Source organism: Ovis canadensis, chromosome 20, assembly GCF_042477335.2.
Source record: "Ovis canadensis isolate MfBH-ARS-UI-01 breed Bighorn chromosome 20, ARS-UI_OviCan_v2, whole genome shotgun sequence".
Taxonomy (NCBI): Eukaryota; Metazoa; Chordata; class Mammalia; order Artiodactyla; family Bovidae; genus Ovis; species Ovis canadensis.
Window position 1 is genome coordinate 64,965,447 of NC_091264.1, and position 21,636 is coordinate 64,987,082.

General features: G+C 56.5%; 1 protein-coding gene across 1 annotated transcript; it reads left to right on the plus strand.

Moving 5' to 3' along the window:
* The first annotated feature begins 16,085 nt into the window (after positions 1–16,085).
* LOC138425279 (tubulin beta-2A chain) lies at positions 16,086–21,024 on the plus strand. The gene is made up of 4 exons (XM_069562941.1): positions 16,086–17,066; positions 18,548–18,656; positions 18,977–19,087; positions 19,769–21,024. Exons 1-4 carry the CDS (start codon positions 17,010–17,012, stop codon positions 20,827–20,829), a joined length of 1,338 nt encoding a protein of 445 aa, XP_069419042.1. The 5' UTR covers positions 16,086–17,009; the 3' UTR covers positions 20,830–21,024.
* Positions 21,025–21,636: the final 612 nt, after the last annotated feature.

Here is a 21,636-nt window from a genome sequence, read left to right on the forward strand (position 1 = left end):
GAAATCCTGTGGACAGAGGAGCCTGATGGGCTACAGTCCATGGGGCTGCAAAGAGTCAGGCGCAGCTGAGCGACCTAACTACCTACCGACCTACCCCTGAATTCAAGAGGGCTGACTACAAGGTTTGGGGGTTCTGGATCCACACAGAAGACCGCCCCTACTTTGGTACAAGCTTGAGGGGGTCCCCAATCCACCCTGTCTCAGTAATTCACCAGAAGGACTCAGAGAACCCACTACAAGCTGTTATACTCTGCTTATGGTCTATTGCGGGGAAAGGGCATGGGTTAAAATCAGGCAAGGGAGGAGCAGCTCAGGGAGGTGTCCAGGAGGCCCCAACAGAGGACCGAGTCATCCTTTCCCCGCGGGAACACAGTCATGCTGACCCCCACGTCGACGTGTGACGGCACGCACGCATTGCTGCCAGCGGAGACAACGCTCTGAGTTCTTCCTGCGGCCTGGCCACCCGCCGCCCACATGCAGCCTCTAGTGCCAGCTCCTCCTGGACGCCCAGGCCTTGGGCCTCCAGTTCCTGGGAGATCGCTCCTGGTGCCTCGTGACCCAGAGCCCCAGCCACAAACCCCGCTAGAGACGGCCGGTGCTCAAAGTCAGACCGGCCGCGCCTGACAGCTGTGGACACCTGCCTCCCGCTGCAGCCGCCACCCCGGCCACCTGCTCCCTTGGAACTTCTGCGAGCAGACTGTACCACCGGCCTCAAGACAAACACGTCTCAAGCCAGCCCTTCTCTGTGCGGCTCTGGTGCCCACACGTCTACTGAGTCCATGGACCCTGGAGGCCACCACAAGGAAGGCCACTTGCCAGCTCCAGCCCCTCCCAATCCCAGAGCGAGTTCTTCTCGTGGCAGAGAAGGGCCCCGTGTCAATGTTCCTCTCAGCTCCCCAGACCAGCTTCCACCGGGCTGTGCCCCATGCGGGCACCCCTTTAACAGCCCAGTCTTCACTGCCCGTCTGCCTGACCTCAGGGCCAGGCCATTGGCCACAACCTATGAGTCACTGAAAGCCCAAACGCAGAGGCAAATAGCTTGCATTCCAGTCCACTGAGCTGACTGCTTTCTACCTCCTTCAGTTGGGGTGGCTGCTGTCCAGGCAGCGTGCCAGCTGCAAACCGGGCCGCTCTCCTGGCCAATAGAGCGGTTTCTGCAGCAAAACCCAGGCAGCTGCAGGGACCAGGGCTCCTCAGTTGTTCCAGAACCAGTCTACCTCCAGCAGACTGAAGGCCCTCAAGGTGGGGGGACTGGCAGGGGCTCCCGCGGGACCCCCAACTTCAGAGAGCACCGCAGGAAGACCTTCGTTCTGATCCCATCGGTATGTTCTGTTTATCCAGTGATAGCTGCTCCCAGACTTGAACCCTACTGGACTTGCCCCCGGGTCTCGTGGATCTTGGCTATCTGTGCCGTTGCCTTGACTAGTCCCCTGGGTGGCATCCCTGTGCCAGCTCAGAGCAGCCTGAGCGCACGCTTGGCTCAGTTCAAGCTCCGTCCTAACACACTGCCTTCACTCCGGTCATTACAGACAGCCACCGCCCAGGGACCGCTCAGGGACAGACAGTTGCCTGTCACTCTGCATTTTCTTAGGCATCCAGGGAGCAGGCTCCTCGGGAGCTGGGGCCATCATTTTGAAATTCCCTTGGTGACTTTTACCTCCAATAGCTAACGGCAGCATGGCTCCAGTTCCACAGCTTAGCTGACCTGCGGTCCCCTAGGAGCCACAGGTTCATCTCCCCCACCCGTCACCCTCCCTCTTACGTTTCCGTGAGTCAGGGTCACTTGAGCAAATGCCACTGCTGGCACCAACCGTGAAGCCTCTGGGCTGACTGTGAGGTCAGAGGGAATGGCCTCCAGGACTAGTCTTACTTCTGATAGCAACTGCAAGGGCAGAGGTCCCCGGGACGGCCCTTAGGCTGGACGGCTCGCTGGGAGGACCCGCAGAACTGGCTGAGGGCTGTTCCACTCACAGTTCTGCTTGTTTACAGGGAAAGGATGCAGAAATCAGCCAAGGGGAGAGGGCAAAGGCTGAGCCTGGGGAAGGACCTGACGCCGTCTCTGTGTCGTCCCACGGGGTCGGGACACGCATCCACGCGGGACGAAGGGCACGGAGAACGGCCGGCCCGGGCGCTTACCTGAGTCCTGTGCTCAGAGCGCCTCTTGGGCACATTTGAGGATGGCCCTGCCCACCCACTCGACCCCGTCACCCCCTCACCACACGCTGCAGGCCGCCTTTCGCACTCAGTTCAATCACCTGCCCTCAGGGAGACCCTGGGGGAGAAGCTGGAAGCGGGCCTGGAGCAGCTGGGGCAGGAAACTCAGACACCCTAGGATCTGCGACGTAGGGCCAGGTTTGGGCAATACGACCTCTTGGTTTTACAAGGTCTCCCCTCGGGCAGGGTGTGGCCAACACAGGAAAGACCACGCCTGCACGTGAACAGACCCTGTTACTCTGCCGGTCTTATTTACCAGCCCTTATCTAATCTTTGACCAAACGGCCTTCTTTTATCAGCAGGACCACTGTTACCTCTGATTTCGGTTTCCAGGCACTGCTGCTGCTGCTGCTAAGTCGCTTCAATCGTGTCCAACTCTGTGTGACCCCGCAGATGGCAGCCCACCAGGCTCCCCCGTCCCTGGGATCCTCCAGGCCAGAACACTGGAGTGGGTTGCCATTTCTTCTCCAATGCATGAAAGTGAGAAGTGAAAGGGAAGTTGCTCAGTCGTGTCTGACTCTTAGCGACCCCATGGACTGTAGCCCACCAGGCTCCTCCATCCATGGGATTTTCCAGGCAAGAGTACTGGAGTGGGGTGCCATTGCCTTCTCCGTTCCAGGCACTAGAGGACCTGAAAGCTCTCTGTGGCCGTCTTTATGGAACTCAAGCACACTACAGCTACGAGCCGACGTGCAGAATCAGGCCGCAGGAACAGGCTTTGACCTTCCTTCCTTGCCAGGTGCTCAAGAAGCCTTGGAACGAGAGACTAAGGGATCTGCGGACTCGTCTGGTGGTCCAGCAGCCGAGACTGCATGCTCCCAGTGCAGGGGGCCCAGGTTCGGTCCCCAGTCAGGTAACCAAATCCCACAGGCCGCGACCAAGAGTTCCCATGCCGCAGCTAAGACCTGGTGCAGCACCAAATAAAATAATTTAAAGAGAGAGACTAAGGGCTCTGGGGGCTCTCATGTGAATACCTGTGTCTGGAGCCGCTCAGCCGAGTGCCAGAAGCGCACGCCTTCCACACTCTGCTTCAGGATGCGACCAGCACAGAGGACAGTCTTACCAGACATTCACGTCATCTCCAGAGACTCCGGGGACTCAGCAAACGGCCCTCCACAGCTGGCCGGCACTGGACGTGGTCCCGGCTGACCATAGGGGCCCTGGAGCAGAGGTCAGGAGTAACGGCCGCGCGGGCGTCCTCATGCATATCTGCACCACCAGCCGAAACGCTGCAAACTGAGAGACCATCACATCGCCACTGCCCTTCCCACTCTGCCCTTGAAATACGCTTCAGGCCCAGTATCTCAGAGTCCTCTCAACAGCTCCCTTCCTGTGTTTTCCTCCCTAATTAACCTAGAATTTTTGTTAAAATAACATTCCTGAGCACCCCTTGTGAAAGCCCCAGTCTCTAAGACCCTCTAACAGCATCGGTTCAGGAACTTTGCTCAGCAGATGACAACAGGGCCAACAAGAAACTGGAAGTCCACCCAGCCCTGAAAACCAGTTAACCCGTGTCCACCGCACACTGACCCTAACTCGTCCCTCGGAGCGTCTGACCACAGACTGGATCTGTACGAAACACCAGGAGCGATGGCCGGGTCTTCAGAGCTGCCCACATCTTACCCGACATCGGCCAGCCTCCCTGCATGGGCCGCAGGCTGAAACAAGCGCACAGGTGAAGACTGTACCCTTGATGGTTCAGGCTGCCGGTCTGCTAACGGCAGAGAACATTTTCCGGCTGCAACCAGCTGATTTTACACTGGCTTGCTCTCCCTGCCTCGCTCCCTGGAGTGGTCCCAACTCTGGCCACTGCCCCCAGAGGTGACTGTCCATCTGCTGGGATGCTCAGCCCTGCCTGGGGGCCCAGCCTCCCGAGCATCTGCAGCCGTGACCCCTCCTCTTCCTCCAGGGCCCCTCCCAGCTTCCCGTCTGTCTCCCTGACATGGCTGCACAGAAGCTGCTGGAGGAATGGGCCTGTCTGCGGCTCCCTGCCTGTCTGACCACAGTGCCACTGTTCCAAGGACGGGAGAGGAAGGGAAGGGCCGTCGTGCTGACACCTAGGATGCCAGACCATCACGTGCTTCTTTCTCCATCTCCAGTTTTGGGAAGTCATCAGCGATGAGCATGGCATCGACCCCACTGGCAGTTACCATGGAGACAGTGACTTGCAGCTGGAGAGAATCAGCATGTACTACAACGAGGCTGCTGGTGAGGACTGCTGCGGGCTCGGGCCCCTCTCCCGTTCCGCTCCCTGGCAGCCCCAGTGTAGCAGGAACACACACACAACAAAGAAAGGCTTCCTGCGTGCATTTAAATGTCAGCTGCTCAGAACACCCTCAGAGCCCCCGAAGTCCCCTGCATTCAGGTCATGACCGGGAAGGCCCTCACCTCCCTTTGTAGAGCAGAAACCTCCTCTAATCTCTTGCTGGAATTTTCTGGGATGAGCTCTGCCTGGAGAGGCACAGAGAGCAGGGCATTGCCTGATTGCTCTGCGAGCGCCAGGTCTGAGTCCTGCTCTGTCCCCGCAGGTAACAAGTATGTGCCTCGGGCCATCCTGGTGGACCTGGAGCCGGGCACCATGGACTCCGTCAGGTCTGGACCCTTTGGCCAGATCTTCAGGCCCGACAACTTCGTGTTTGGTATGTAGGGGTGATGTGTGGGCCCTGGCTCAGTGGGCCCCTTTCCTCCTGATGCCATGGGGGTCACTGCTGGGTGCCTGGGGGAGGCTGTGTGTCCACAGAGGCCCCGAGTCCCAGCCTCACTGTCCCTGGTCCATGGGCTGTCAGCTCTCTGGCCCTTGTCCACACAGCTCAAAGGCCAGGGTCAGCCTGCAGAGGCTGCCGCAGCCCTCCCACTGCAGAACAGAACAAAGAGTGAAGGGAAGCTTCCAGCGGCAGTTCACACATCCGGTGCCACGAGCCGTGGAGCCCGGGGTCCTGGTTCGGCCGCTAAACTGGGGGCCCTGCTCCTCACGCTCGTCAGACCCTTGCCGTTTCCATGCCGCCCGGGCATTCCCATCACCGGACAAACACCTCCACGCTCTCCCTGGACCCATGACCCAGGACGCTGGGTCCTCTACTGTTTGGGTGCGGGGGACCCTGGGTGGATGGTTCTGGTTGAGAGCTGTAACGAGCCAGCTTCCTGGCGGCCGCCTCGCTCTGCTGACTCACGTGAGGCTGTGTCTTTGTGGAGAGGCACCGCGCCCTTCCTGCCTCACTGCTTGTAGCGCTGGTGCTATAGGGGAATGCCACCGGTCATTTCAGAGGACCCGTGACAACAGGCAAGCCTTTCGAGGAGCCGAGGCCAAAGGCGCAGGTAGTGAGCAGAAGCTGAGCCGGCCCTCTGACTCCGGGCGCCTCCACCCTTCCCTCTGCTTGCATCTGATTGAAAGGGTTTAAATACTGGACAAAGGCCTGAGCAAACTGACCGTGAACACGGGGCCCTTCCTTCAGAACCAGGTCCGGGCTCAGGCAGTAATGTAACGCCTTCCCCTATAGCACCAGCGCTACAAGCAGTGAGGCAGGAAGGGCGCGGTGCCTCTCCACAAAGACACAGCCTCACGTGAGTCAGCAGAGCGAGGCGGCCGCCAGGAAGCTGGCTCGTTACAGCTCTCAACCAGAACCATCCACCCAGGGTCCCCCGCACCCAAACAGTAGAGGACCCAGCGTCCTGGGTCATGGGTCCAGGGAGAGCGTGGAGGTGTTTGTCCAGTGATGGGAATGCCCGGGCGGCATGGAAACGGCAAGGGTCTGACGAGCGTGAGGAGCAGGGCCCCCAGTTTAGCGGCCGAACCAGGACGCCGGGCTCCACGGCTCGTGGCACCGGATGTGGGGAGAGTCCTAACAAGCATCCCTGCAGCTGACACTGTCCCTTCAGGCCCCCTCACATGCCCCTCTGGAAGGAGGACCAGCCAAGGACACGCTGGGGACTTAAGAACCCAGCTTCCCAGACTTGGGCCTCCCTGATAGCTCAGTTGGTAAAGAATCTGCCTGCAATGCAGGAGACCCTGGTTCCACTCCTGGGTCAGAAAGATCCACTGCAGGAGGGATAGGTTACCCACTCCAGTATTCCTGGGCTTCCCTTGTGGCTCAGCTGGTAAAGAATCCACTGGCAATGCGGGAGACCTGGGTTCGATCCCTGGGTCAGGAAGACCCCCTGAAGAAGGGAAAGGCTACCCACTGCAGTATTCTGGCCTGGAGAACTCCATGGACTGTATAGTCCATGCAGTTGCAAAGGTCGGACACAACTGAGCCACCTTCCCTAACTTGGGGCGGGAGCAGCCTGGGTGAGGGGCTCTCAGACCCTGGGCAGAACTCAGCTTCCTTCCTGCCCCACTCAGGCCCCACTGCCTGGGATCAGCCCCCAACAAACTTCCACTCAAATCCTTGTCGCAGGCCCAGAAATAAATCCAGTCTTCTACAGTCAGTTAGCCTCCAGCAAAAGAGGAAAGAATATATGACGGAGACAGGACAGTCTCTTCAGCAAGTGGTTCTGGGAAAGCTGGGCAACCGCGTGTAAATTAATGAAGTCAGCACAAACCCTCACATCATTCACCAAGTAAAATGGCTTAAAGGCTCAAATGTAAGACGCGACACCATAAAACTCCTAGAAGAGAACACAGGCAAATCTTTGAATTAAATCGTAGAAGTATTTTCTTAGGTCTCCCAAGGCAATAGACATAAAAGCAAAAACAAACAAATGGGACCTAATCAAACTTAAAATCTTTTTCACAGCAAAGGAAACCATAAACAAAATGAAAAGACAATCTACGGACTGGAAGAAAATATATGCAAATAATGTAATCAACAAGGGGTTAATTTCCAAAATATGTAATCTCTCTTATAGCTCAACATCAAAAAAAACCAAACAACAAAAAATACAACTCAATCAAAAAATGGGCAGAAAATCTAAAGAGACATTTCTCCAAAGAAGATATACAGATGGCCAACAGGCACCCTGGCTGGTACCCTGGTGGCTCAGTGGTAAAGAATTTGCCTGAAATGCAGGAGACATGGGTTTGATCCCTGGGTCAGGAAGATCCCCTGGAAGAGGAAATGGCAACCCGCTCCAGTATTCTTGCCTGGGAAATCCCATGGACAGAGAAGCCTGGCGGGCTACAAGTCCACGGGGGTGCAAAGAGTCAGACATGACTTAGCAACTAAACCACAACAGCAACAGGCACATGAAAAGATGCTTAACATCATTAATTATTAGAAAAAGGCAAGTGGAGTCACCTCTCACCGGTCAGAATGGCGTCATCAAAAAGTCTGCAAACAACAAATGCTGGAGAGGCTGTGGAGAAAAGGGAGACCTTGTCCACTGCTGATGGGAATGTAAATCGGTGCAGCCACTACGGAAAACATGTTGCTATACACCGGAAACAGTACTGTAAATCAGTGACACAATAAAAAAACTAAATATTTTAAAAGAGCATATCATAATTAAACATTAACAAAATCCTCGCCTCAGGCCCGGGGCACTGACCTCAGACCCCAGCGGAGGCAGTGTGCCCTCTTCTACTGCAAAGCGTGTGACACGTTTCCCCCAGCCCAGAGGGGTGGCCTCCGTGACACGCTCACAGCAGAGAGCAGGGCCCGGCAGGCCCTCTGCCCGGGGCTGTGCACAGCTGACCATCCTGGCCGCTCCATCCCCAGCTCAGGGCCCTCGGGGTCCCCCAGGAGGTCGTCAGCGCCCGGTTCCGCGCAGTCCTGGCTCTGGGGTCCCTATTGGCTGGAGGCTTTTCTGGGCTCCGAGGTGCCTGCCGACCCCACCACAAGGCCCCCAGCACGGCAGCCTGCAGAGGGTCTCCACTGGGTTGAAACTCGGGAGGCTTCTGCCACCAGCTGGAGAAAATTCCCTCCTTGGAGGGCTCGCGTGATTAGAGAAGGAGAATCCCAGGGACGGGGGAGTCTGGTGGGCTGCTGTCTATGGGGTCTCGCAGAGTCGAACACAACTGAAGCGACTTAGCAGCAGCAGCCCTTCTTCAAGTCAGGTGAGCTCCTGATTTCAAGAGGAGCTGATCCTGGCCCCTCATGACACCTGCGGAGTCCCTTCACGCTGCCCTGACATTGGTGCGGCATTGAACAACTGGGCACAGGTGTGTGCAGTCCCGGCTGGTGACCCCTGGGCCTTAGAGTTCTGCCTGTCACCAGTGGGCAGCTAGGGAGTGAGCAGACGTGGCCTCTGGGCACTCTGGTTCCGACTCCTGGACCTGTGCTCTGAGGAGGTGGTTTTCTGTTTACCTGCTGTGTGGCTTTGGGCAAGTCTTCGACTCTCTGGGCCTTAGTCCATTCAGGACAGGCTCCGTGGCTTCTTGTCAGGAGTCCTGCATGGGGCCAAGACAGGCCAGCGTAGGGGCGCCTTTAACTGTGCGTGTTGGATTTTCAGATCCCTGTGACCACAGCGGTTGGTGCCTCTCTGGGGTCATGCTTGGAGGAGTTAACCCTCTTGCTCGTCAGAGTAAGGCCTTCTCTGATTGGTATTAAGATATCTCCTGGGCCCCAATTTTCGTGAATGGGGGAATGTGTACTCAAGTCGATGGCAGAGTCCCCAGAGGTGGGAAAAGTGAGAAAGGAAGCTGAGTCACCCTTACAACTTCCCTGGACTGGCTCTGACGCAGCGGTTTAAGTCTGCAAGTGCAGGAAGTCGGAATGGAAATCTCTGTCTTCCAACGGCTGGACTGGGAGCAGCAGCAACCCTGCAAGGGGAGGCCCCGCTCACACTCACCGCTGAGCTTCCTGGTCCTGCTTTCCCAGCCTGTCCTTCTGGCCCAGCAGTGAGGCTGGACAGCAGGTCTGCACCCGTGCTAGCATCATCTCTGGCGGACCTGCGGCTGACTTGCAGGCTGCCGTGCCCCCAACCAGGGCCAGCCTCGGCCTGCACCCCATTCTTGCTTCATTCCTCTGACCTCGGTCCCGGCATCTTTCAGTTCAGTTCAGTTCAGTTCAGTTCAGTTCAGTTCAGTTGGTCAGTAGTGTCTGACTCTTTGCGACCCCATGAATCGCAGCACACCGGGCCTCCCTGTCCATCACCAACTCCCAGAGTTCACTCAAACTCATGTCCATCGAGTCAGTGATGCCATCCAACCATCTCATCCTCTGTCGTCCCCTTCTCCTCCTGCCCCCAATCCCTCCCAGCATCAGAGTCTTTTCCAATGAGTCAACTCTTCGCATGAGGTGGCCAAAGTATTGGAGTTTCAGCTTTAGCATCAGTCCTTCCAATGAACACCCAGGACTGATCTCTTTTAGGATGGATTGGTTGGATCTCCTTGCAGTCCAAGGGACTCTCAAGAGTCTTCTCCAACACCACAGTTCAAAAGCATCAATTCTTTGGCAGTCAGCTTTCTTCACAGTCCAACTCTCACATCCATACATGATGACTGGAAAAACCATAGCCTTGACTAGATGGACCTTTGTTGGCAAAGTAATGTCTCTGCTTTTGAATATGCTATCTAGGTTGGTCATAACTTTCCTTCCAAGGAGTAAGTGTCTTTTAATTTCATGGCTGCAATCACCATCTGCAATGATTTTGGAGCCCCCAAAAATAGTCAGCCACTGTTTCCACTGTTTCCTCATCTATTTCCCATGAAGTGATGGGACCAGATGCCATGATCTTAGTTTTCTGAATGTTGAGTTTTAAGCCAACTTTTTCACTCTCCTCTTTCACTTTCATCAAGAGGCTTTTTAGTTCCTCTTCACTTTCTGCCATAGGGTGGTGTCATCTGCATATCTGAGGTTATTGCTATTTCTCCCAGCAATCTTGATTCCAGCTTGTGCTTCTTCCAGCCCAGCGTTTCTCATGATGTACTCTGCATATAAGTTAAATAAGCAGGGTGACAATATACGGCCTTGACGTCATCTCAGGGGGACCCAAATGCTGTGGGACTTATAAAACTACCCAGTCTTCAGAGTCACCTGAGAATCTGCACGGTATTCACGCCTCCCATGAGTTAAGAGGAGCCTGACTGTGGACGCCCAGCACACAGACGTGTCTGGCTGCTTGCCTGCCTGTCCCGTAATTCCCGTCTCCTTCCCTAACGCTCAGGAACCAGGCGGGCCTCGACCAGCCGCCCCCTGCTGGCCAGCGCGGGGAAAGGACTGGCCCAAGACCTCTGGTTTCCTTGGTGGCTGGGTGCACACGTGTGCCTCCCTCCCTTGCAGAATTCACGGCTCTGTTAAATCTCCCTCGGACCACCCCTTTCCTACCCATCTCCATCTCCTTTAACCTCCTTCTCCCTTCTCCTTACCAAAAAAGTTTAAATAATTTATTTGTATCCAGCCAGTGATACTGACTGTGAGGGATGGGCGAAGCCAATTTAAGAGTTTTGTAGATAGAGGACACTCCTACTTCTGGGGGCACCACTCACATCATATCAAAAATATTTAAATTTCTATCTTGTAAAATGTTTACTTCATTGTAATTTCTGTTATGCTATAAATGCTAAGCCGCATTTGGCTAATTGATGTAGATTTAATTTAATTAAATGTGTTAATTTCACTATTGCAGGTTTCTCTCCATATTTTGGACTTGTCAGCCATACCCCTCATTTTCTTAGGTCCTGAGAACTAGCAAGGGCTATGCTTAGAGTGCCCAGTGGCAAACTGGCCTGGCTGATAAAAGAGTGAACCCAACAGATATTCCTTCTAATTAAGAAAAACAAGAGAACACGGGCAGCAAGGTGCACAGCATCAGCCTGAGAGTGTGCAATAAAGTCTGTATAACTGAATAATAAACTTAACAACATTAATCCACCCTGTGTTTGAAATGATCCTCATTACTATTTTTCTAGCACATGTCAATCAGGTGTAGATAAAAACTGATTATAAACAAGTAGAAACATTCCTTCACAATCAGATCAAGTATGTCTGGGACTTGGTCAGCAAAGATGGGAACCGTGAACAGGAGACGATCTGGGGTTCCTCTCAAGACTCCTGGCTGTACGGCTGACGCGGTCCTGGGACCTGGATTTTTCCAGAACCTAAGACCTTCAGGTTGTGAGACAGATGGACATACTGCCTGCTGCATCAGGAGGGCAGGTCGTGTTCTTCCAGAACGCGAATGCTCAAAGGTCCAATAAACACTTTTAAAATGTGCCTCAGTGTGATTTTTAGAGTTAGAAAGGCGCTTCATATTTTAGCCACAGCTTCCTTAGTGGATTTTACAGGTTGGATGGTAGGTGGTTGTTGTTCCCACTGCAAAGACTATTCTAGAGAAAGCTGTGCAGACATCAGGTGGGGGGATGGGGGGAGGGGTTCCTGTGTCACAGGTGAGAACCCTCCAGTGGGGAGGGGGCGCTGGCGAGCCAGGGAGTCCCCAGAGGGCAGAGGGCAGTGTGGGGGAAGCGACCCGGGCAGCTGGCTGGATGCCAGCCCACTTGCTCCGCCTCTGCCCTGCACACTCACAGCGGAAGACAGTTCCAGGCTCCACGGGAACTCCTGGCTTCCTCACCTCGGGGAGGGCAACGCTGACGGCAATCTTTCCACTTTTGCCCTAAAAGTGAAACAGAGCAAACCGTGAGCTCTGGAGCTTCCAAGAAAGTGGCCAGCACCGTTTCCGCGCCCAGCATGGCCCGGTGGCGTCAGCATGGCTGGCCTCACCCCAAGTCTCTGGCAATTCAGATTCTGGCGCAAGAAATCCTGCCTTCAGAAGACAGGAGTGAGGGGGCCAGGAAGCTGGGAAGCGGCAGGAGCAGCTCTCTGAGGCCCCAGGCTCCAGCCCAGTCTATGCCCTGCTCTCAGGGTGCCCAGGCTGAGAACCGTCCTGCACGGTGCTGGGGCCGCAGCTGACCTCCAGACCCTCAGTGGGGCGTCAGCTTGCTTAGGGGCTCTGCAGCTCCCCTTCTACGGCCCCTTCCTGGCTGGGCAGCCTCGTGGCCGAGGGGCCAGGAAGGCAGCATGGAGGTGAGACAGTGGACTGCAAGGCATGAAGGAGGGGGCATCACGGACCCGGGGCACCGGCACTGAGCCCTGATTTATGGGGAAGGGCTCTCTGGAAGAAGGGAACAGCAATGCGCGTGTCAGCAGCTGATAGAACACTTACCCCCACTTTACAGATGGCACAACTTAGGCACACTTACCCCCACTTTATAGATGGCACAGCTGAGGCACACAGAGGTTAAGTGCCTTGCCCTAGGTCACACAGCTGGCAAGCAGCGGAGGCAGGATCCGCACCCATTCCAACCATGCGGGCCTGTGCTGTTAACCCCTCAGGGAATGTGGGGGCGGGCTGAGTGGGGGGACATTCAGCCCAGTCATGTGAACACCCTTGGCCGTGGGAAGCAGAGTTTGTTCAGAGAACTTAGTATGATCCAGAGATGCTAGGTTACAGGGAAAATGGTAGCAGCTGGGAGAAGGTAGCATGTATTTGATAATTTGTGGGTCTATGTCTCATTTAAGTCATAGTGTAAAAATAACAGTATTTTTCATTCTTAATGTCCAAGGCAAAAATGATTGAAACCATGATGAAAAGGAACAAAAATATCTAAATAACCCATGAAAGGAGAGAAAAAGGAAAATATCAAACATCAAAGATAGAACTAGAGGAGACTGGGAAGACATACTTCTGTTTAGTATTTTATAAATTTTAAAATCTTATACTCAGAAAATGTGTGTATATGCAAGACATCCTTACCACAATAGCATATATAATGTGCATGCATATCACACACACACATTATACTATATATTTTTTTCAGTTAAGAAAGGTTCAGATCGACAATTCTAGTAAAAATAATTCATACCGGGACATGAAACATTCCAGAAAGCAGTTGAAAAACATTATTATATATTTACTCCAAATTATTATTCTGCAAAAATGTATAAACTTCGGTTGAGCTGACTGTCTTCAAACTGGGGTTCAGACTCTTTATGTTTTAGGCAGCTGCACTTCAAATGCTTTAAGCAAAATTCCTCCATCTTCATAAAGAGACACTTTTATTAAAAACCTGAACATGTGTGTTTAAAGGAGCAGACAGGGTTGTTACTGAGGAGCCGGTCTCCTGGGCCTTCTCTGAGGTCACAAAGACGGTGAGAGAGACTGTTCCAGAATAACTGAGACCATTCTCCTGCTTGGATGGCTCTCTGGTTCTCGTTATTCTAGAGGAAGCTGATGCTTGACATACATTTCCCTGGACCACATCTGTCCCTTACTGATGCACCCGCCAAGGGCAGAGGCCGCCGTCACAGGACCAGGGACAAGGGCAGGTCCACTGAAAGGCTCGCAGGGAGGCGGGAGCAGCAGGGGAAGGCAGAGCCTTTAGGGAGACACACGCCCAGCCTTGCGCAGGGAATTCTCGGCTTCCCTCTCCCGCCTGAGTTTTGTCTTGTCACCCAAAGGGCCTTAGGGGTGGGGCGGCTCAAACACCGGTGACATCAGCCCAAGACAGGAACCGACTTGGGGCTGGAGGAGGTTGGCTCCCCGCCCCCGTCGCCCTGTCCAGGCCCGGAGAAGCCCTTCTTCTCTAACACAGGGAGGCGTGGGGAGAAGCCACCTTCTCCTGAGGCCTTGTCAAAGCCCGTCCTGGTGGGGGGAGGCTCGGCGGGCCCCACTTCCTCCTGCAGTCCACGTGGCCAACCCCGGCTGGCGCGGAGTCCCCGGATGAGTCACCTGCGGTCGGGCAGGCGTCCTTTCTGCACCGGTGCGTCTCTGACTGCCCGGCTCAGACACGGGCGGGGCTGGGACAGGCGGGCCTGGGGCACGCTGGGTGCGGAGGAGACGGCCTTTGCTGCCAGGGACGCCCATGGCCTGGGCCTGCTGGAACCAGCGCTGTCACTCACTCACTGTTCCCAGACACCCTCTCTCGTCTTCACAGCGTAATGAAGCCAGTTTCCAGATTTCCGTACCGGGGGCTGAGCGCTCAGATGACCTGCTTAACTGCCTGACTAGGATGCAGGAAAGTGGACCCCACCCCTCGCAGGAGACGCCCACCTGTTACCCAGTACCAGCCCCCCAGTACCAGCCCCCCAGTACCAGCCCTTCTAGGTCTCATCTGCTCGGCTCCCAATTCCCCACCTTGAATGAAACAACAAAGGCCAAGAGGCAGTTGTCTCCAGAAACCCTCTGTGAACCGAGCGATCGCAGAAGCTACAGGGAGCAGGCCTGTCCTCTGCACAGGTTCTGGAAAGGTCCCGCTGGTCGTGAAGAGCCCAGGGCACGGAAGCTGAGGGCAGCGCTTGAGAGAAGGTGGAGACCATGCCCTCGGCATGTGGGTGTGGCACCAGCCAGGGGGGCTGAATGGTGGGTGCCCTGGAGGGGGCAGGGGAGGGCGCTCTGGAGATGCCCCTCTCCCGTGAGGGGCACCAGGCACCTGCCTGGGCAGGGAGGGACCCTGAGGACTGGCTTCCTGGAGCAGGGGTGACAGAGCCATGACTTTGCCCGTCATTAACATGGCAAATGGGCTTAATATTTGAAACGACAGCATCACCTTGGGTTTTACAGGGGCCTTTTTGCTCCATAAACTCGACTCGCTTTCATATAGAGCCTCTCATTTCCTACTCACAAAGCTGGCTGCAGGGCACCTGTAATTATCACTTTAAAGCTGGAGGAACTGGCCCCAGAGAGGAAAAGGGGCGTCCTGTGAAAGAAGCAGTCCCTGGTCTCTGCTGCCCTGGCCCCAGGTCAGGACGGTCCCGAGGGATAATGAAGGGTGGGTCTTAACCTCATCCTGGCCAAGCCTTTAAAACTCCCCTGCCCTTTTTCTTTGTAGAAGGAAACTCTATGCCTTCACTTAGAAGCTTTGTGGCTGGTCAACTATGAGCCTCCTTTCTGAAGCTGTTAACTTGGGATGATAATCATGTTTACTACTCCAGAACTGTAGAAATATGCTGTGAGCCACATAGGTAATTTAAAATTTTCCAGTAGTCACTATGAGCGTAGCAGTCATTAAAAAAAAAACCAGAAACAAGTGAAATTAATTTCAAAAATGTATCCAAGGTATTATATTGATCAGTAATCAATATACAAAATTAGTGATGGAATCTTTTCCATTCTTTTAACTTCCTGAGTCCATGGAACCGGATGAGCACATCAAAGCGCATCTCAAGGCAGACTCCCCTGGCTCAGAGGTCACACGCGGCTGCTGACCTGGAGCAGGACACCCACCTCCATAAGGGTGGCACGGGGACGAGGGGACGTAACGCGCAGGAGGCACACGCGCCTCCCCCCACACACAGACACACACACACACACACAGACACAGACAGACAGACACAGACACACAGACACACACAGACACACACACAGAGACACAGACAGACACACACAGACACACACACAGAGACACACACAGACACAGACACACAGACACACACACAGACACACAGACACACACAGACACACACACAGACACACACACAGACACACACAGACACACACACAGAGACACAGACAGACACACACACAGACACACACACAGACACACACAGACACACAGACACACAGACACACACAGACACACACACACACACACAGACACACAGACACAGACACACAGACACACACAGACACACACACAGAGACACAGACAGACACACACAGACACACACACAGAGACACACACAGACACAGACACACACACACAGACACACAGACACACACAGACACACACACAGACACACACACAGACACACACAGACACACACACAGAGACACAGACAGACACACACACAGACACACACACAGACACACACAGACACACAGACACACAGACACACACAGACACACACACACACACAGACACAGACACACAGACACAGACACACAGACACACACAGACACACACACAGAGACACAGACAGACACACACAGACACACACACAGAGACACACACAGACACAGACACACAGACACACACACAGACACACAGACACACACAGACACACACACAGACACACACACAGACACACACAGACACACACACAGAGACACAGACAGACACACACACAGACACACACACAGACACACACAGACACACAGACACAGACACACAGACACACACACAGACACACAGACACACACAGAGACACTGATAGACACACACACACAGACACACACACAGACACACACAGACACACACAGACACACACACAGAGACACAGACAGACACACACACAGACACACACACACAGACACACAGACACAGACAGACACACACACACGCAGACACACAGACACACACAGAGACACTGACAGACACACACACACACACACACAGACACAGACACACAGACACAGACACACAGACACACACAGACACACACACACACGTCAAGCTCCATAAGGAGGCCGTGGGGACACACACAGGGAATTCTCCACATTAAGCGGCCTTGACAGGACAGCCAGCGCCCGGCGGCGGCTTTTCCTAGTTCCTCCCCAGCTGAGCACCTTCCTAACGTGGGCGGGGGCGAAAGGGCCCCCCCAGCAGCCCCGCACCGAGACGGCCATCCTCAGCCCCGGCCGGGGACCCCCACTGCCCCCGCCCTGCACCCCCTCCCGGCGTTTACAGCCGCCGTGATCCCCACCCCGGGAAGAAAGAGCCGGAGGCCGACCGCAGGACAGGCCCGGGGACGGGAACGCGCCCCACCGGGCCCCCGCGCGCGCCCGGCCGCCCGCACCTCGCGCCGCGCCCCGGCTCCCCCTCGCGGTGCCGCAGTCCCCGCGCCGCCCCCGCCGTGACGTCACAGGGGCGGGGCCCCCGCCTTAAAAGGCGCTGCCCGGGCGGCGGCGGCGGGGTCTGCGCCGAGTCCGCCGGTCCGCACTCCGTCCAGGCCCGCGCCTCCACCCGCTCCGCAGCCGGCACCATGCGCGAGATCGTGCACATCCAGGCGGGCCAGTGCGGCAACCAGATCGGCGCCAAGGTGGGCGCGGGGCCGAGGGGCGGCGGGGCCCGAGGGCGGGGGCCCTGGAGCGACAGAGAGGGGGCGGCGGGTCCCCAGGCTGTGCTTGGGGCCGGAGAGGGGCCGGGGAGGGAGCTGACCCCCGGGGAGGGGGCGGCGGGGCCAGAGGGCGGGGGTCCCGGAGGGACGGAGAAGGGGCGGCGGGTCCCCAGAGAGAAGACCAAGGAGGGGGCGGGGAGGGGGCCGCGGGGCCCCAGGGTGTGGGACCAAGGGGGCCGGGGAGGGGGCCGCGGGGCCCGAAGTCTGGGGTCCCGGGGGCCGGGGAGGGGGCCGCGGGTGGGAGCCCCGGAGGGACAGAGAGGGGGCGGCGGGTCCCCAGGGTGTGGGACCAGGAGGGGGCGGGGAGGGTCGGCAGGGCCCGAGGGCGGGGACCCTGGAGGGACAGAGAGGGGCCGGCGGGTCCCCTGGGTGCGCGCCGGGGCCGCAGCGGGGCCGGGTAGGGAGCTGACCTCCGGGAGGAGCGCGGGCGCAGGGCGGGGCGGGGCCGGGCGCCTCACAGCCCGCACTGATGCTCAGGGCTGCGCAGCTGTGGGTCTTTAATTTCGGCCCCGGCCTAAGCCCTTGTGAGGGACGCGGTTGGTACCTCCCCGGTAGATTAGCCTCTGAGATTTGGGTGGGGGCTTTGGTCGTGAAAATCCCGTGGCCCCCTGCGGAATTCATTTTGCGGATATTGTCTGCAGTGCGAATGAAAAAACTGCAGTGTCATTGGGTGACAGATGCTCCGGAGGGTTCTCGTGGGTCCGACAGACGCGGTGCACCATCCAGACGGGGTGGCGGGTGACGCCAGAGTCTGACTGCCGTGGGCGCGGCGGCAGGTGGCCGCCCCGGGCCGAGCCGCCGCAGTGGGCGAGGCCCCGCGGGCCGGGTGCCCGGGTGTGGGCGGGCGCCCGCACAAGGACGTGGTCTCTTTCACAACCGCCATATTGCCCACCCGCCCCCTGCCTTTCCTACTGCAGACGCACGCTGCACCCTGCCCCTCACCCCCCGATTCCGCCTCTGCAGTCAGTGACCCAGGAGCCCGGCGGATGCCCGCGCCTAACGCGGCACTGCTTGGAGGGCCGGTCAGGTTTGCGCCAGGACACGGCGATCTCTGCAGGCAGCCGCAGGGCGGGGTCCACCTGTCCTGGGTCCTGCCAGGACCCGTCCATCCGCTGGGATGCTGACGCCCAGCCCTGCCTGGGGGCCCAGCCTCCAGAGCATCCGCAGCTGTGCCCCCCTCCTCCTCCAGGGCCCCTCCCTGCTTCCCAGTCTATCTTCCTGACATAGCTGATGCTCTGCGCATCCCCGAGCCCCTCCGCAGAAGCTTGCTGGAGGAACAGGGCGGCAGCTGCTGGCCTGTCTGACCACAGTGCCACTGTTCCAAGGACGGGAGAGGAAGGGAAGGGCCGTCGTGCTGACACCTAGGATGCCAGACCATCACGTGCTTCTTTCTCCATCTCCAGTTTTGGGAAGTCATCAGCGATGAGCATGGCATCGACCCCACTGGCAGTTACCATGGAGACAGTGACTTGCAGCTGGAGAGAATCAACGTTTACTACAACGAGGCTGCTGGTGAGGACTGCTGCGGGCTCGGGCCCCTCTCCCGTTCCGCTCTCTGGCAGCCCCAGTGTAGCAGGAACACACACACAACAAAGAAAGGCTTCCTGCGTGCATTTAAATGTCAGCTGCTCAGAACACCCTCAGAGCCCCTGAAGTCCCCTGCATTCGGGTCATGACCGGGCAGGCCCTCACCTCCCTTTGTAGAGCAGAAACCTCCTCTAATCTCTTGCTGGAATTTTCTGGGATGAGCTCTGCCTGGAGAGGCACAGAGAGCAAGGCGTTGCCTGACTGCTCTGCAAGCGCCAGGTCTGAGTCCTGCTCTGTCCCTGCAGGTAACAAGTATGTGCCTCGGGCCATCCTGGTGGACCTGGAGCCGGGCACCATGGACTCTGTCAGGTCTGGACCCTTCGGCCAGATCTTCAGGCCCGACAACTTCGTGTTTGGTATGTAGGGGTGATGTGTGGGCCCTGGCTCAGTGGGCCCCTTTCCTCCTGATGCCATGGGGGTCACTGCTGGGTGCCTGGGGGAGGCTGTGTGTCCACAGAGGCCCCGAGTCCCAGCCTCACTGTTCCTGGTCCATGGGCTGTCAGCTCTCTGGCCCCTGTCCACACAGCTCAAAGGCCAGGGTCAGCCTGCAGAGGCTGCTGCAGCCCTCCCACTGCAGAACAGAACAGAGTGAAGGGAAGCTTCCAGCGGCAGTTCACAGGCCGCCGGTCATTTCGGAGGACCCGTGACAACAGGCATCCTCTTCAAGAAGCCAAAGCCAAAGGCGCAGGTTGTGAGCAGAAGCTGAGCCGGCCCTCTGACACTGGGTGCTTCCACCCTGCCAGCTCACAGCAGTTGATTTATCAATAAGAATTTACAGAAGGTTCTAGTTTTAAACCAGTTGGGTTTTGTTAAACTATCTTCTTAATTAATAACATCTTATGAACTAAATCTTTTGTTGTATTAGATCTTCAGTGTTTCTGAGGATCACTGATACATAGAAAACTTTTCTGTAGGTAGACAGTCTTTCTGATAAAGAAGGATCTTTCATCTCTAAAGTTAGTTCAGAGCCAGGAAGACAGAGTTTGGAATTCCTTACTGAAGTGTTGGCGTCTGATACTGTCCTTTCCCTCTGGCAGGCCAGAGCGGTGCCGGGAACAACTGGGCCAAGGGCCACTACACAGAGGGCGCCGAGCTGGTGGACTCGGTCCTGGACGTGGTCAGGAAGGAGTCCGAGAGCTGTGACTGTCTGCAGGGCTTCCAGCTGACCCACTCGCTGGGGGGCGGCACGGGGTCTGGGATGGGGACCCTTCTCATTAGTAAGATCCGCGAGGAGTACCCCGACCGCATCATGAACACGTTCAGCGTCATGCCCTCGCCCAAGGTGTCGGACACGGTGGTCGAGCCCTACAACGCCACCCTGTCGGTGCACCAGCTGGTGGAGAACACGGACGAGACCTACTCGATCGACAACGAGGCGCTGTACGACATCTGCTTCCGTACCCTGAAACTGACCACCCCCACCTACGGGGACCTGAACCACCTGGTGTCGGCCACCATGAGCGGGGTCACCACGTGCCTGCGCTTCCCGGGCCAGCTCAACGCCGACCTGCGCAAGCTGGCCGTGAACATGGTGCCCTTCCCGCGCCTGCACTTCTTCATGCCCGGCTTCGCGCCGCTCACCAGCCGGGGCAGCCAGCAGTACCGGGCGCTGACGGTGCCCGAGCTCACCCAGCAGATGTTCGACTCCAAGAACATGATGGCCGCCTGCGACCCGCGCCACGGCCGCTACCTGACCGTGGCCGCCATCTTCCGGGGCCGCATGTCCATGAAGGAGGTGGACGAGCAGATGCTCAACGTGCAGAACAAGAACAGCAGCTACTTCGTGGAGTGGATCCCCAACAACGTGAAGACGGCCGTGTGCGACATCCCGCCGCGCGGCCTGAAGATGTCGGCCACGTTCATCGGCAACAGCACGGCCATCCAGGAGCTGTTCAAGCGCATCTCGGAGCAGTTCACGGCCATGTTCCGGCGCAAGGCCTTCCTGCACTGGTACACGGGCGAGGGCATGGACGAGATGGAGTTCACCGAGGCCGAGAGCAACATGAACGACCTGGTGTCCGAGTACCAGCAGTACCAGGACGCCACGGCCGACGAGCAGGGCGAGTTCGAGGAGGAGGAGGGCGAGGACGAGGCCTGAGAACTTGTCAGATAAATCGTGCATCCTTAGTGACTTCTGTTGCCCTCAGTCAAGCATGGTCTTTCTATTCGTATACTATGGTGCTCAGTTTTGCCTCTGTCAGAAATTCACTGTTGATGTAATCGTGTGGAACTCCTCTGGAAATTGCAGTATTGTCTAAGATATCTATACTAATAAAAACGCATGTGTCCAAAACCTGCGGTCTCTCTTTATTGCAAATAATTTTTATTCTTTCACTGAATGGTTCCTTTCCAAGTATGTTTCTGGGTTTAGTAACTTTTAATGGGATTTTTATTTTCATATTTTTTATGACTAGCCTTTCTGCTCTTTTAGTAGAGAGAGGCAAGTACTCAAAGTGTTAAGTCACTCGGTCATGTCTGACTCTCTGCGACCCCATGGACTGTAGCCCACCAGGCTCCTCGGTTCTCGGGATTTTCCAGGCAAGAATACTAAAGTAGGTTGCCATTCCCTTCTCCAGGGGATCTTCCCAAACCAGAGATTTAACTTGGGTCTCTCCTGCATTGAAGGTGAATTCTTTACCATCTGAGACACCAGGGAGAGAGGCAAGCGGGCAAATTTATCTCCACTGGCCCAAAGCATCCAGGGACTAGCAGCCAGCAGTGTGTAGGGAGAGAGCAGGGCACCATGCTGGCCTTCCTCCCCGGTTTGCTCTGATCCCAGCAGCCCCGTGAACACATGGAATCCAGGGCCCTGGGCGGGGGCCGCTTTCAGCTGCCCCACCTCTCTGGACAATGTGATGACCGCAGAGGCCAGTGCACGCCTGCAGCCCTCCGACAGGAGGCAGCA